Genomic DNA, 13,572 nt, shown 5'->3' with positions numbered 1-13,572 from the left:
AATCTCTATATTCCTTTGAAGGACATGTCAATTCCTATCCTCTCGTGTATCTTGATCCTTCACTTTTTATCTAATTTCTCCCTCAAGCCTTAATACTACTCGTAATATTTTTGAATCTCTTCCTTTCTATTTCTCATCTCTGTCTTCTTAACACGTTTCTCATTACATCTCATCTCTATATGTATCCCTCTCTCATGTTTACACTTGTGCCTTCATTCCCTACTCCTCTGTCTTTCTGTCTTATTGTTTGGATATCCCTCAGTCCATGAGCTCTAATGTAACTTCAGGGCTTTTAATCAGATACATTTTCCTCATAGTCACAAGCTTTTCCACTTTATTCATCTATTAATGTACTGATGCTCATGGACTGTATGGAGCCCACATGCCTGTTTAGCTGATGTCTCGCATATTCATTTATATACCCAATCCTGGAGGCATTATCCAACCATATGGCCACCTGCAACATCTGCATTACGAGACACAAGGGATTGCAAAAGCATAGTCTTTTATATGGGGAAATAAAGCAGTATATCATATAAACAAATCTATCTTTTGTAAGTGCCTTCTCTTACTGGCTTCTCACATACCCCTTTTTTTCTCAATTCCTATCAATTTAGCCACACAGCTTTGTTCTCCTCTATCATTTTCGGTTTTAGCACTTGTTTCTCTCAAGTTCTCTCCATGCCTGTTTCTCCATTTCTCATCTATATTTTTAAACTTTTGACTATTTTCTGTTCAAATCATCAGATTATCTTAGTCTATTTTTATTGTTCCTCTTTCCGTTCTGACTCCTTTTTCCTTTCTTTTTTCTTCATTCACTCCATCATTCTCTTACTTCTCTTACTTCTTGCTCAAACCCCTCAGTTCTGTTGGTCACTCTATTTTTTTCTGCTCTTTACTCACTGTTTCTTTTATTACGTTCACTGTTTCAGTGCCCCATTCATTATTGCAGGTTCTGTCCCCCACTGCCTTCCGTGCTTCCACTTTCTGTGTTTAACTCCCTCTACTTTTCTTCACCCACTTTTTTCCACTTCTGGCCTAACACCGCCTATCTTTCTCAGTATTACTCCATTTGATGCAGTGCCACTACACAAATTTAACATTATTGTTACCCCGAAACACAGATTATCATTCTTTCAGAAAAAGTTGCTCGGAATTTCTCCCTAAGGAAATAGCAGTCCTGATGGGATCGATATTCCCTAGTACAGACATTTTAAGGTATCTGCAAAGTGGAAAATTGCCAGAACCCCATTTTAGCAGCCCGTTCATTAGTGTTGCTCACAACCTGCTGCCTGAGCCTGGCATAGCATGCTCCCATTCTTGACAAAAAACCTTTAATGTTTAGTGAAACAGAGTATTTAAAATGCTATTTCTCTTTAAGGAGAGTGTAAGGAATGATGAGTAGATTTCCAAAAATATAACCTTTGCAGTGAAGGTTGTCCTATATAATGCTGGCTGCTGGTACATGCACACACACTATTAAAAATTAACAGATAGAACAGATTTGAATGCCAGACTATAAAATACAAAAATATTGTCTGATGCAAGTATACTGTCCTCACTATTGTTTACAGAGTATTGCTCTATGGGCGTACTTTTTTATTATTAACTCCAGCAAGAGGATATTCACATCTAAAGATATTCTGAAAATGATATTCGAGTACCGCACAATTGAGCACAAATTAGTGGAAGGTGTATTTGAATAAGCAAGGCTTGTTTACTATTGCTCAAAGACTCTATTTTTATTGTGCTAACATTATGATAGGGACAGTTACTCACATTACAAGAGACTCCTAAACACGAATTGTTCTGCAGGAAGCACTATCATCCCTTTACACATTCATGCAGGTATCATTCCTTTACTTGCTCCTTCATTCAATAATCATCTTTCTGCAAGGAGATTCAGAAAAGCATAGTTTTTGAAACTCAGTATTTCTTTTCTTAACAGTGCACAGCTGCGGGGCTGATTGTGGGCCATTGAGTATTATTATTATTTATATACAAAAATTCAAAAAAATGTCCCAATGATACATCGCAATAAAAACTAAATTCAAGGCTTAAATATCTGTTTTACACAACTATTTGTTTATCTAAAACATCAATCCAGGGACAAGGCAGCCCTTCTAAGATGAACTAAGCCAGGCTTCCAGTGGCCGGCTTACACTACACATGGTCTACAGGCCTGCGGGGGCAGGCATAAGGGTCCTGCTACCTCATCCGGGATACTGCAGTTACTTCAAACTGAGAAACACCCCCACAGGTGTCATAACATACTCAAACATATCATTTTAAGAACTCTCTCAGCCCAAGTTTGAATAAAATCAGCTTTCAAAGAACCCTGTGGTCCGCAATGCAATTGCTTATCATGTGAACCCAGGCCTCCACCCCCCTTACACAAATTAGTAACAAAGTTGTTCAACCGAGCCTCCAGTCAGTGATCTCATCCGAAACTAGACATGCTTGCGCCTCAAGCCATGGTCCTTTCCTCAAGCTGGACATGCTTTTGCATTCATTCTCTGTGAGCAAGGAGTATGGGGCCTGTGGTGCTTTTGTGCTTGCGTGTGGCTCAGGTACTTGAAGGACTGAAGACAACTTAAAATGGGACATAGTTAATGAGCAGTAAAAGGGGCACTCAGGATCCAAGGCACTTTGGGAGGTTAAGGCGACGCAGTGTGCGCCACAGGAGACCTGCACCCTTTGACCAGCTCACAATGAATGGCTCTGCTTGCCGGATACAAAGAGGACTTAATTCAGTTTTTGCCAACTGATCAGTTCTGCAGAGTTCAAGAGCAGCTGGCATTTGGTCACTGGTAGTGTTTGATGATTGCTGCCTGGCGTATCTTATACGTACTCCCTGCCGCCAGCACTGGAGGCTGCCTTCGATTTGGGATACTGTTACGGCCTGTGGACCCAGACTTCGTTGGGCAAGAGCAAGCGAGCAGAGCACCGCCGAGGACCACCAGCAACGACCCTGCCCAGCCAATAAAGTCTGCAGTCCCGAGTTTGCCATGATTGATCCTGGCCTCCGCGGCGCTCCCCTCCCGCTCCGGCCTCTCTTCCCCTGCTCGGATCCGCCGCCCTCTTCCGCTCCGAGCCTCTGTCCGACCGACGCCTCCTCCCTTCCTCTTCAGAGTCTGGATTCATTTTAATTGCTGCCCATGTGCGCTGCAATTAATATGAATACTAACAATGGCCCACAATCAGCCCCGCAGTTGTGCACTGTTAAGAAAAGAAAAGCACAGTGTCAAACACAGACTGTGCGCGCTAAGTAATGAGCACTGCGTGCTTGGGGTACCTTCAATGCGCGCTCGCGCGGGCGCGCAGGTTATTGGGAACAGTGGTGACCACTGAATGCCAGAATTTCCACCTGAAGCTAGGGTTTATTACGTTATGTTAAGAGTGTTGCTTATATCTCAAGGATACTAACACTCTGCTGCTAAGTTGACTAGATATCAGGGTGGTCCCCATTGCCCTTTTTGTCAGTGTTCTGCCAGAGTGTCGTCACTTTGTGTTGAGTGTAATTTTTAAGTAAAGTTTAAGGTTTTGCTTAGGGTTCCACACCTATGTAAGATATTAGGAGTTTCTCCGGCAGATCCAAGAGGTAACAGGCACTTGGGGTCTAGCCCCCAGATGTCTGGGCCCATTGTGAATGAGTGATTTCAGGGAGTGTCCATATAAGTAACATATAAACAGATACAAGCAAACAGGTAGTGTGAGAAATTATGTTGCTGGTTGAGTGGGTTGTTGACCCTTCTGAAGGAACAGCCATAATTTCTGTCAGAGTGAACCACAAAAAACCACTAAATTAACCAGTGCTTAACCCTGTGGTAGATTGGCACAAAAGCAGTCAGGCTTAACTTAGAGGGAATGCATAAAGTATTTATGCAGCACACAAACAGTAATGAAATGAAAACACAACATAAGAAAGATCGCACAGAAATTTAGAAAGATACAGTACATTTTATTAAATTATTTGACACCAAAATCACAAAAGGTCAATCAGTAGAACCAGAGTTATGTTTTTTAAAGTTTAAGATAGAAATTAGCTCTTAAAAGAGAAAAGTTCCTTCCTGATATCTACTAGTGCAAAACCAGGTCAAAGTCATAAAATATGGCCAACCTCAATGGAGCATTGGTCGGCTACAATATGTGGATTGGGACCGGTTGGGGCTTCTCTTGGACTTAGAAGAAACTCCAGCAATATGCATCTTATAAGGTAAAGTTTCAGCGGAGCACGGCTGCCGTCCAAGGAGGAGGTATCATCATCTGGAAGCCACTGGACAAAGTTGCGATGAATATTTCCACATTTGAACTTTGGGCTCGATTATGAGTTTGGAGGTTCGACCACTGTACCTCCATGTCGTCAGTTCAAAGAAGACCGCAGCGGCAGCGGTCCCCCGCCAGCCATATTCTGATGTCTCCGATGGGTTGGCTGCGGCCTTATTGATGGCAGAATATATATATTTCTTTCATTGTCAGTGCATGTGTTTATATTCTGGCTCCATGTTGAATGTACGCATATGCATGACACATGAAAAAATACCAACTACCCATTGCTGGAGACTAGACCATATGTGCCCAGTCAAGTAAATGGATAAATACTACATAACGGACTTACGTGGATTTTGGTGCCAAAAGGGTAATTTTCTTTGGGGTCAGGATGCTGCTGTGAAGGGGCGACCCAGAGGAAACGATCCACATCAGAGTGCGAAGGGGAGAAAAGGAAATGGATGAGTATGCACTCCAAATACTTTTTTCCAATTACTCAAATCAGGCAGTCCCACAGCCACGGTCGGCTAGTCAGAAAGCCAAATCATAGTTTAGACGGCAGAGAAACTTCTCTGTATTGACCTATGGCAGCTGCTGCCCCCCAACTGGCACCACGGCTGTCGGCGAATGGCTGGTGGTGGTGGTAACTGCAAACACAACAATGATGGACAGAATGTGGATCAATGTCACACACTCACCCCAGTCCAAAGATCTGGGCCCAAATCCATCGTTTTTCCACTCCACACCACCCTGGGTTAGACAATGGCGATATGCAAATCAGCGCTGACCCTGTGCTGTGGTGGTGGTGGCAGTGCTCTGGCCGTCTTTCATTCTGAAATCTGACAACATCGTAATATGGCAGGCAGACCGCTTAGTTGGCAGCAGTCAATCCCACGCAACCGCGGTGTTGTGACCACCAAACTCGTAATCAGGTCCTTAGTCCCATTTTTGAAAGTCAAAAATCTCCAGCGGGATGAGGCAGGAGGATGTAGCCAGTGAGGGTCCATGAGGCCAGATATCCCATCTCGTAATGACTGCTGAACAGGATTTTCTACTACAGAGAAGAATGTTGAGGAAGCAGCTAAAAATTCCGGCTGACCAGCGACGCACCTTGTGTGGATAAACAAGTAGGGTGTTCCCAGTGTCCTCTCAGTTCACCGAGCAGTTTTTAGCCAAAACATTTCTTAGTCCAATGTTTTTGATTTTGGCTATCTGGGTACCTTTCTAACAATTACCAAGGGTCCCATACCAAAGAGACCCCTCTTGGGGCACTGGGACTCATTCAGGCGGGGTCCAGGTGCAGGTTCAAGATGGCTGGTGCGTTTTCTGTCCTTGAGGCTCTGATCAGGATGGCAACCACCTAGCCCTTTGAGTCACTCTGGTAGTTCTGGGTTCAAGTAGTGGAACAGGGCTCAAGCAGCAGGGCAGACCTCTGAGGATTCAAGGCAGACTTGAAATTGCAGAGCAGTCCTTCTAGATGCAAGATGTAGCAAAGCAGTCTTCTGAAGTACATTTCAGGCCACAGCAGCCAGCAGTCTTCTGATAGTTTTTCCACAGGACCTGAAATTGAACTGAACAGTGGGGCAAATGGTCCTCTTTTTATACCTGGTGACCCCACCCATCCTGCCAGTGATGGCCCATCCAGGCACACCTAATCCCCTCATTGTGTGTCTGTCAGGGAGGAATAAACAAAGTCCAACTTCCAACTACACCCAGTAACAGGCTGTAGGCACAACATGGATAGGGCAGGAAAATGCCAACTTTCTATAAGTAGCATTTTCAAAATAAATTCTAACCTAAAATCCCAATTACAAATTGCAATTTCCTAGACACCAAACATGAAATCTCCACCTGTTCCCAACCAAATGTTTGTACTTCTAAAGGTTAATAACTAGTACATCCACCGTACATGAAATTCCCTCCTCCTCAACGAGTGTCAATACTGTCAAGATAATCTTTAATGCCTATGTAAATCCAAAAGAAAATATCCATGACTCAAGGCACCTTGTGGATCATCTTCTGACAGCGATAAGCAAACAGGACACCCCTAAGCTCATCCTCAACAGACGAGGAGGTCCTGGCCCCGTCCACGCTTTGAAATATTCCTGAACAAAACAAAAACCTGCACAGCAGAGCAAGTAAAACAGCCAGGCACCTACTGGAAGATCTGGAGCACATTACATTTAGGGTATTAAATGTCAGATTTCATGAAGATTCTCCGCCAGCAACCTCCTTTTACTCTGAAACCGCATACTCAACACTGGATTACATGTTGGTTTCACTCCCATTCTTCCACTGTGTGTGGTCACATTATGCCTTGGAGATAAGGGTGATAGTAGCCATCAGCCGCAGGAGGTATTCCTTCAGGCAACTGCACCAGCATTCGAACACCTACCAGGGGGCACTCACTCCAGCCATACAATTAACCTCAAAAGATTCAAATTCTCATTAGCAAGCACAAGGGAAGTGCTTCAAGCTGTGAATGCCTTAATACAGAATAAATATGGGCTTGCAGACAGTCCTTCCAGCAAATAGGAAAGCTTCACTGCCAAAATATTAAGCACTTTGGCTTCAATAGTCAAATACAGGCCGCCCAATGACATAAGGGAAACAGGATGGGTTCCTAGTGCACAGCGGAATCAACTAGTGAAGATATTCATAAACAAAATGCTGAGACTGCTGAGGGACAAAGCTGGAGATCTGTACATCAGACCATTATTGCTACAATAGAGAAACATGCTAGAAAAGCTAAAATGGGACCCGGGAAGATGAGCTTTGGGCAATACTCCTCAGTGATACTAAAGCAAAAAACAGCACATGCTTTTGAGCCATGGAGAATAAAATAATGTGCCCATCACATGGAGGGGTTATGTTGTACATCTCTGAAAAGACCTAGACAGACTTTCTGACTACACATTTTAACTAGCAAACTGGGAGGGGGCAGTAAGTTCAACGATTGGCTCAAGCATAATCCAAGACCTCCAGAACAACCACATCTTCAAAATCAACACAAATCATCAGGAAGTGGATGGACTATCCCATATAACTACAATTAAAAGCCAAATCTCAAAAGCCAGGAGAGAAGAAGCCTTGAGATCAAATGGGATTCCACCATCTTTTTTTAAGTAAGACTCAGATTTCTGGGCAGTGACTTTAGATCCTCTCTTCTGAAAAAATTAGACAACTGGGGCAATGCCATGCCTCCTGGAAGGGCTCTGTTATTCCTCCAGTCTACAAAAACGGAGATAAATCTTCACCAAAAAACTACCACCTCGTTACCCTGCTTGATAAGGCAAAGGACCTTGCTGCTACTCTATGAGAATAACTCCAGGCTTGGGCAGCGGAGCACAAAATGATATTATTCAACCAAACTGGGTTTTCTAAAACTACAGGTACAACAACCAACATCTTAACTATGTTGCTGCTCACAGATATGGAAAAATCATCAAAACAGGCACTCCAACTTTGCTTTATAAACTTCAGGGCAGCATTTGACAACATAGAGCGAGCGAGGCTCTGGGGGAAAATGCCTATTGGAGAATTCCACAAACACTCTTGGACATGTTAATATGTCTTCATACAGATACCTGGGTGTAGGTGAAAGTGGGCGATGGTAGATATCTCTCAAGGTGCATCTCTACCACCAAAGGGCTCAAACCAGGAGGTGTGCTTGCCCCAACTCTGTTCAATCTTGATTTGGTGGATATGACACAGGCCCTCAACTCCTGCAATTCAAATGCCCCAATGATGGGTGGCAAGGTTTGACCTACCATTTTATATGCGAATAATGTGGTTCTGGTTAGCCACACACAAGTGAGTATGCAGCGCCTCCTCAATAGACAGGGATATGCAGCAGACAACTCCCTTGAAGTATATTTAGAAAAAACTAAAACAACTAGCATAAATAGAGGTAGAAAAAAACTCATGTCAGGTATCTGGGCAATATCCAGATCCTTAGTGCAACCAAATATAAGTACTTAGATATAACTATTGATGATCAATTTGCTAGCCAGCTCAAGATAATTAGAAGGAAATGGCTGGCAATGCACAGGCATTTAAAATCCAAGTTGACAGGCCCTATGCTCTCCCCTCTCCTCCTGGTTGCGCAATACAAAACACTACTCACTATCACATATGAAAGTGAGGCCCTGAGAGGAAGAGACTCGAAAACCCTGGAAAGCACATTAGTCAGGCCCTACAGAATCATGTTCAGCATACCAATTTATGCCTCTGTGGCACAGATCCAGCTGGAGGTTTTCCTCACTAAACACCATCTAGCAAGGCAGGGGGCTTCCATAGCCTGTGGGCACAAAATGTGAAACGACCAAACACCCTGCATCCTCTACTCCGCACAAGAGCTTCAGCACAGAACGATATCACTGGCTATAAACTTCCTACAAGAATCCCTTGCAACCACTAGACTCCCCCGACTCTGGGACACTCCAACCACCCACACTGTCTTTAAAAAAGTGATGCTGAAGGCAATAAGGAGCCTCTCCGTCGTAGAAGACAAAGCAACTTTCTCAGTCCAAGCCATGCCTGGGTGACCATTAATGGCTATAAATTGCATAGCCCACAACCATACTTCAGCCTGAGATAGCACAGGAATACGAAGAAAATATGTTTGACTGGGCAAACTTCCAGTTAACCAGCGCTATCCACCATGGCTGAGGGTGCAAACCCCAATGTGCTGCCGCTTGTGCAGCAACGGAACCAAGGACATGGCCCATCTGATCAGCACGTGTATCAACCTGAAGGAAGAGAGGTCTTGCATGCTTAAACAGCTGTTCAACTTTCATGGGATCCGTACATCGAGACAAGCTGTGATTGTTAGTTATAATTAAGAAGACCCGCAGTTAAACTGCAAGCTAGTAAACTTTCTGTCACTGGTAGAAAACAAACTGTCGAGAGCAAGCACAGACATGGCCTTTGGAGCACACTGAGCTGCACATACAGCAAATAAGTGCATACATTACACTTAAAACATGTATCTTTCTAGATGGGGCCCCCTCCGTCCTGCCTTGAATGAAGGAGTAAGTAAATCAGTTTGACTCTGACCAAGACTGTTGCTGCTGGGCTTTGCTGCTGGGCTTTGCTACTTTTAACAATTTGCCATTTTATTAAAAATGCTAATTCATCCAGCCAAGCCTACATATCAATGAGCACATGAAACACCGCTCTTTTATCTTAATGTTTCTTTTAATGCCACGGGCTGGAGATCAAACCAGCTTCGGCCAAGTATGCTGTCATTTAGCCTTGCCTTTTTTCTTTTTCTTTTATAAATTGCCATCTCTTTTAGATGTGCTTATTTGCACAGCAAAACTCACATTTCAATGAACACACACAGCACTTCACTTTTACTTTAATCTCTTTTTTCATGTTTTCCCTGCTCTGTATCCTTTAATGGCATTAGCTGAGCATCTGTTATGCAATGCTAAAGGCTGTTTTAGAAAATGTTTCCTCTGTTTTGTTCCCTAGTGGTGCGGTTTTAATTCACCATGCACTTATCAATAAAACCTGAGCTTGAACTATGGGAGAGATAGACCTCCCAGTGATGATATATGAATTGGTGAGCTTTTCACTACCAGGACATGTAAAATTAAAAAAAAGATATCCAACCTTTTAATTACAGGTCACCCTGCCATTTGGGCTACCTATGGTCTACCTGAGGGGTGACCTATATGTAATAAAAGAAGAGTTTAAGGCACAGCAAGGGAGTTAATTTTCCAAGTCGAATTGGCAGTTTTAAACTGCGTTCAGGCTGCAATGGTAGATCAGGGACAGGTTTTAAGGGGATACTTAAATGGGTAGCACAGAGTGCGCTGCAGGCCCACTAGTAGCATTTAATTTACTGCAGCCGCGGTCCGTAGAGGTACAGCGGTGGGGCTGAGATGAGGGGGATTCCAACAGACGATGCAGGGGGAAAATCAAATAAATAATTATTTTTCCCTCATTATCGTCCGTAGGAATCCCCCCCAACCCGGCCCCACCGCCCCACTGCTGTTACCTGCTCGGGCCGGGTTTGATTTACAGGCCCTGGGCATAGGTTATCTCACTTTACTAGGGACTCATAAGTACATTAACTATGTCAATCATGTGTAAGCTAATGTTACCCTATTTTAGGGAGGCAGTACAAGCACTTTAGTACTGGTTGCAAGGGTGCACTGCAAGGAGTCCCTGAAAATAGGGCCAAGTACAACAGGTAGACATATTCAAACACTTACAGATGCACATACACACGCACACCCACATGACAAACACAGAAGCGCTCATAAACATAAAAACACTGGACACATATTTTCAATCCACATACACAAAGACTACCAAAGTAAATACCTTACCATCCCTCCAAATTCCTCTCTTTCAAAAAATAGTCCTACTTGGTGCAGTGTTTCTCCATACTTTCAAATTCCAGCACTTGGTGTTTTTCTTCCAAAGGTGACCGTTGTCCTGCTCGCCAGGGCCGGGCGGGGAACCGAAAGCAGCCCTGGCACTTTTGTTGGACAAGGCCCAGGAGGTGCAAGTGTGAAGCACTGCTGCTTTAGTTACTGGGGGCCAATATTGCAGCACCACTGCAAAACCGGACCGCAGTAACAAAACCGGTCCCACTACTGCAAAACCAGCCCTCACCCTTGCAGCTTTCTGGGAAAAAGCCAGATGCTCTCTACGGCCAGTCTGACCCTGCTGCTTGCCCCCACCTTCCAGATTGGTCCAATATTAGATACTCTGAATTTCTCCATCCTCCAAATCTCACACTATCTAGTGTTCTGCCTCCACTAGCACCAAACACCTCTCTCAAGAGGGCTGCCTCTCTTTAACCTCCAAATCTCTGCTTACCTTCCATGATGCCATTCCAACTCCCTGGTGCCCTGCTTTGACATCCTACACAAATCAACCCTACCCGATGAGTTGCATGTTCCCTCTCTATACTCCATCCCTGTCTGGCATCTTACCTCCTTCACCCTCCAGCACGCCCATACCATTGTTCTGTCCCCTCACCGCAGCCCACCCTATCCTCCAATGCATTGCCTGTTGATCTGGCTCATCTCACCCTTTGAATAGGACCTGTATTTAACATCTCATCCCCCAGGTGCTCGAACCTCTACTTAGCATCCTTTTTTCCACCCCCTCTCCCCACGTGGCACAATATTGTGGTAGCAACAAGCTCACATACAAAAAGCAATGTGACAGAGTAGGGCATGCAGCACAGCCATCCTAACACACTCTGGTATGAATTTTGGCGAATCATGCCTATATTTTCTAGGCAGTGTACTGGCAGACGCTGTGTGAGGGTGGGTTATGGCTAGCATGACAAACACTGGGCAATCATTTCCTGGCAGCATGTTAGGGAGCCGAGCACTGTGGTGTCAAGTGTAGCTATCTGACAGAGCTCACGGTGTTCAGCGCCTGTGTGATTAGATGCGTACGTTGTTCTATTGTGTATCTAGCATCAGTCAGAGTGGCCAGTGTTGTGCAGTGTCTCCACTTGTACACTGTATTAGGCAGTCTCGTGTAGTGTCAACGCAATGACTCATTTTCTTGACCATCAGGTGTGGTTGCACCGTAATAACTAAACGATCAAACTACCACCGATGAGAATAATTGCTAATTAATACTGCTGTGGAAAGAAACCACTTTCTCTCATGACAACATGATTCTCAATGCCTTTGCATTTAAGGTATAGACGTTGCAGTTGCATCAAAACTGCAAATGTTTAAGATGGTGCTCTTTTTGTATGCAAAAAGCAGCATGATGGCACGGGACAAAACATAATGGGCCAATGGGTCTCAAGCTGCCCCTTCTCACAAATACGGCGGGAGCCGCCTTGCCGTGCAGCAACATAGGATTCCCTTTAGCGATAGTGGTCTTAGACAAAATACAACTTGTGTTCGAAGGAACCTCGGCACGAGACGATCTATAATGCTCCTCAGACTTTATAGATGAAACCATAATGTCCACACAGACAAGCTCCGTAGAGGAGATATGCTGCTGGCCTAAATGTTCATCCCATTGTGTGTTTTGTGTCTGCTTTTATCCATCTTTGAAATGGGGTGCTGGATGAAAAGTTTATGACAGCGCAGGATTGCATATATCTGCAAGTATTCGCACCGCATTGTCTTGAGTTAAAATGCTTTTTATTTCCAGGCACCTGCAAACGCCGCAGGAAAAAGTGACACAGAGAGGTCCTATCCAATAGTCACTATACTCATTTATGCAGCAATTGTTCACTTCTGAAGTGTCATTTCTTTTCTCTTTCAGGTGGCAGAGTTTGGCAGTCCAGCCGAGCTGGCCCAGAAGCCCGACTCAGCCTTCGCAGCGCTGTTGGCAGCAACTGGGAGCAGCGGAGCCTAGAACAGAAAGAGGAGGATCGAATGATTCCACTCAAAACGCCTTGGTCCAAGGGAACATGGAAACATTAACTGGCCAGCTGAGCACTGCGGGGCACGAGAAAAGCGTGACTTACAGCCCATTCAATTTCTGATACACCGCAGTAAACACCTCTTGCCTTAACTGTACATTATGGAAATCATGTGGGTGAAAACAAAGTGGAAGACTGTTGTTCCTAAGTCACAGTTTAACTATCATTTCAAGGTGTGACTCTGGCATTTTTGTACTGTAGTAACACAGACTATATGTCCGTATTATGGGAGGTGAATCATAAGCAAATACATTGTCAGTGTGAAGCATTTTCGATAAGAGCTAATTATTAAAAGACCTGCAAATGTAAGGAACAGAACTAAGTGGAAATTCTTTACAAGTTTCAATTTGGGAATAATTAGGGAATTGTGGAATAACGTGGCATGTGAAGCCTTCGCACACCCAGTAGGCTATGAATGATGAAATGGCAGTCCTTCTTCTGACTTCTGGAAAAAAGAATCACACTTAAAGACATGAGTGACTATTGCAAGGGTCACAAGGGTAATAGTAATGGACCCCTCAGAACTTCTTGGATGGGCTGATGTAATGAAATACCACTGGTTTTGCCTGCAAATCTTTTCATACGGGCTAATAAATCTGGGAATGCCCCTCCTAAGATCACCAATCTCTCTTAAAACAAACACAGCACCGTGTTTTTAATCAAATCCTGCATCATTATTGATAAACAATATATAAGGTGTTGGCTATCGTGAGATGTCCATTACTATATGGGGTATCAAAATAGAAAAAAAATATGTATAGGCCCGGGATAAACAGAAAATGTGATTGAAATGTGAACAGAACAGAAAATGTGGTTAAAGAGCTTCTTCAAAAGGAATCTGTTACAGTGGATGGCTCATATTTATAGTAAGCCAGTTTCAGAGC

The 13,572-nt window shown here is 43.9% G+C and overlaps 1 protein-coding gene across 1 annotated transcript in view; it reads left to right on the top strand.

Annotated features, from left to right (window-relative positions):
* The window catches only part of LOC144799981 (ATP-binding cassette sub-family C member 12-like), a 973,671-nt gene extending 960,997 nt beyond the window's left edge, over positions 1 to 12,674 (top strand). The window contains exon 30 of the mRNA XM_078671636.1: positions 12,529 to 12,674. Within this exon, the coding sequence (XP_078527762.1) occupies positions 12,529 to 12,621 (93 nt within the window). The 3' untranslated portion in view covers positions 12,622 to 12,674. The remainder of the gene's footprint in view (positions 1 to 12,528) is intronic.
* Positions 12,675 to 13,572: the final 898 nt, after the last annotated feature.

The sequence above is a fragment of the Lissotriton helveticus genome, chromosome 12, assembly GCF_964261635.1.
Source record: "Lissotriton helveticus chromosome 12, aLisHel1.1, whole genome shotgun sequence".
Classification (NCBI taxonomy): domain Eukaryota; kingdom Metazoa; phylum Chordata; class Amphibia; order Caudata; family Salamandridae; genus Lissotriton; species Lissotriton helveticus.
This window is presented reverse-complemented; position numbering and strand designations above follow the sequence as displayed.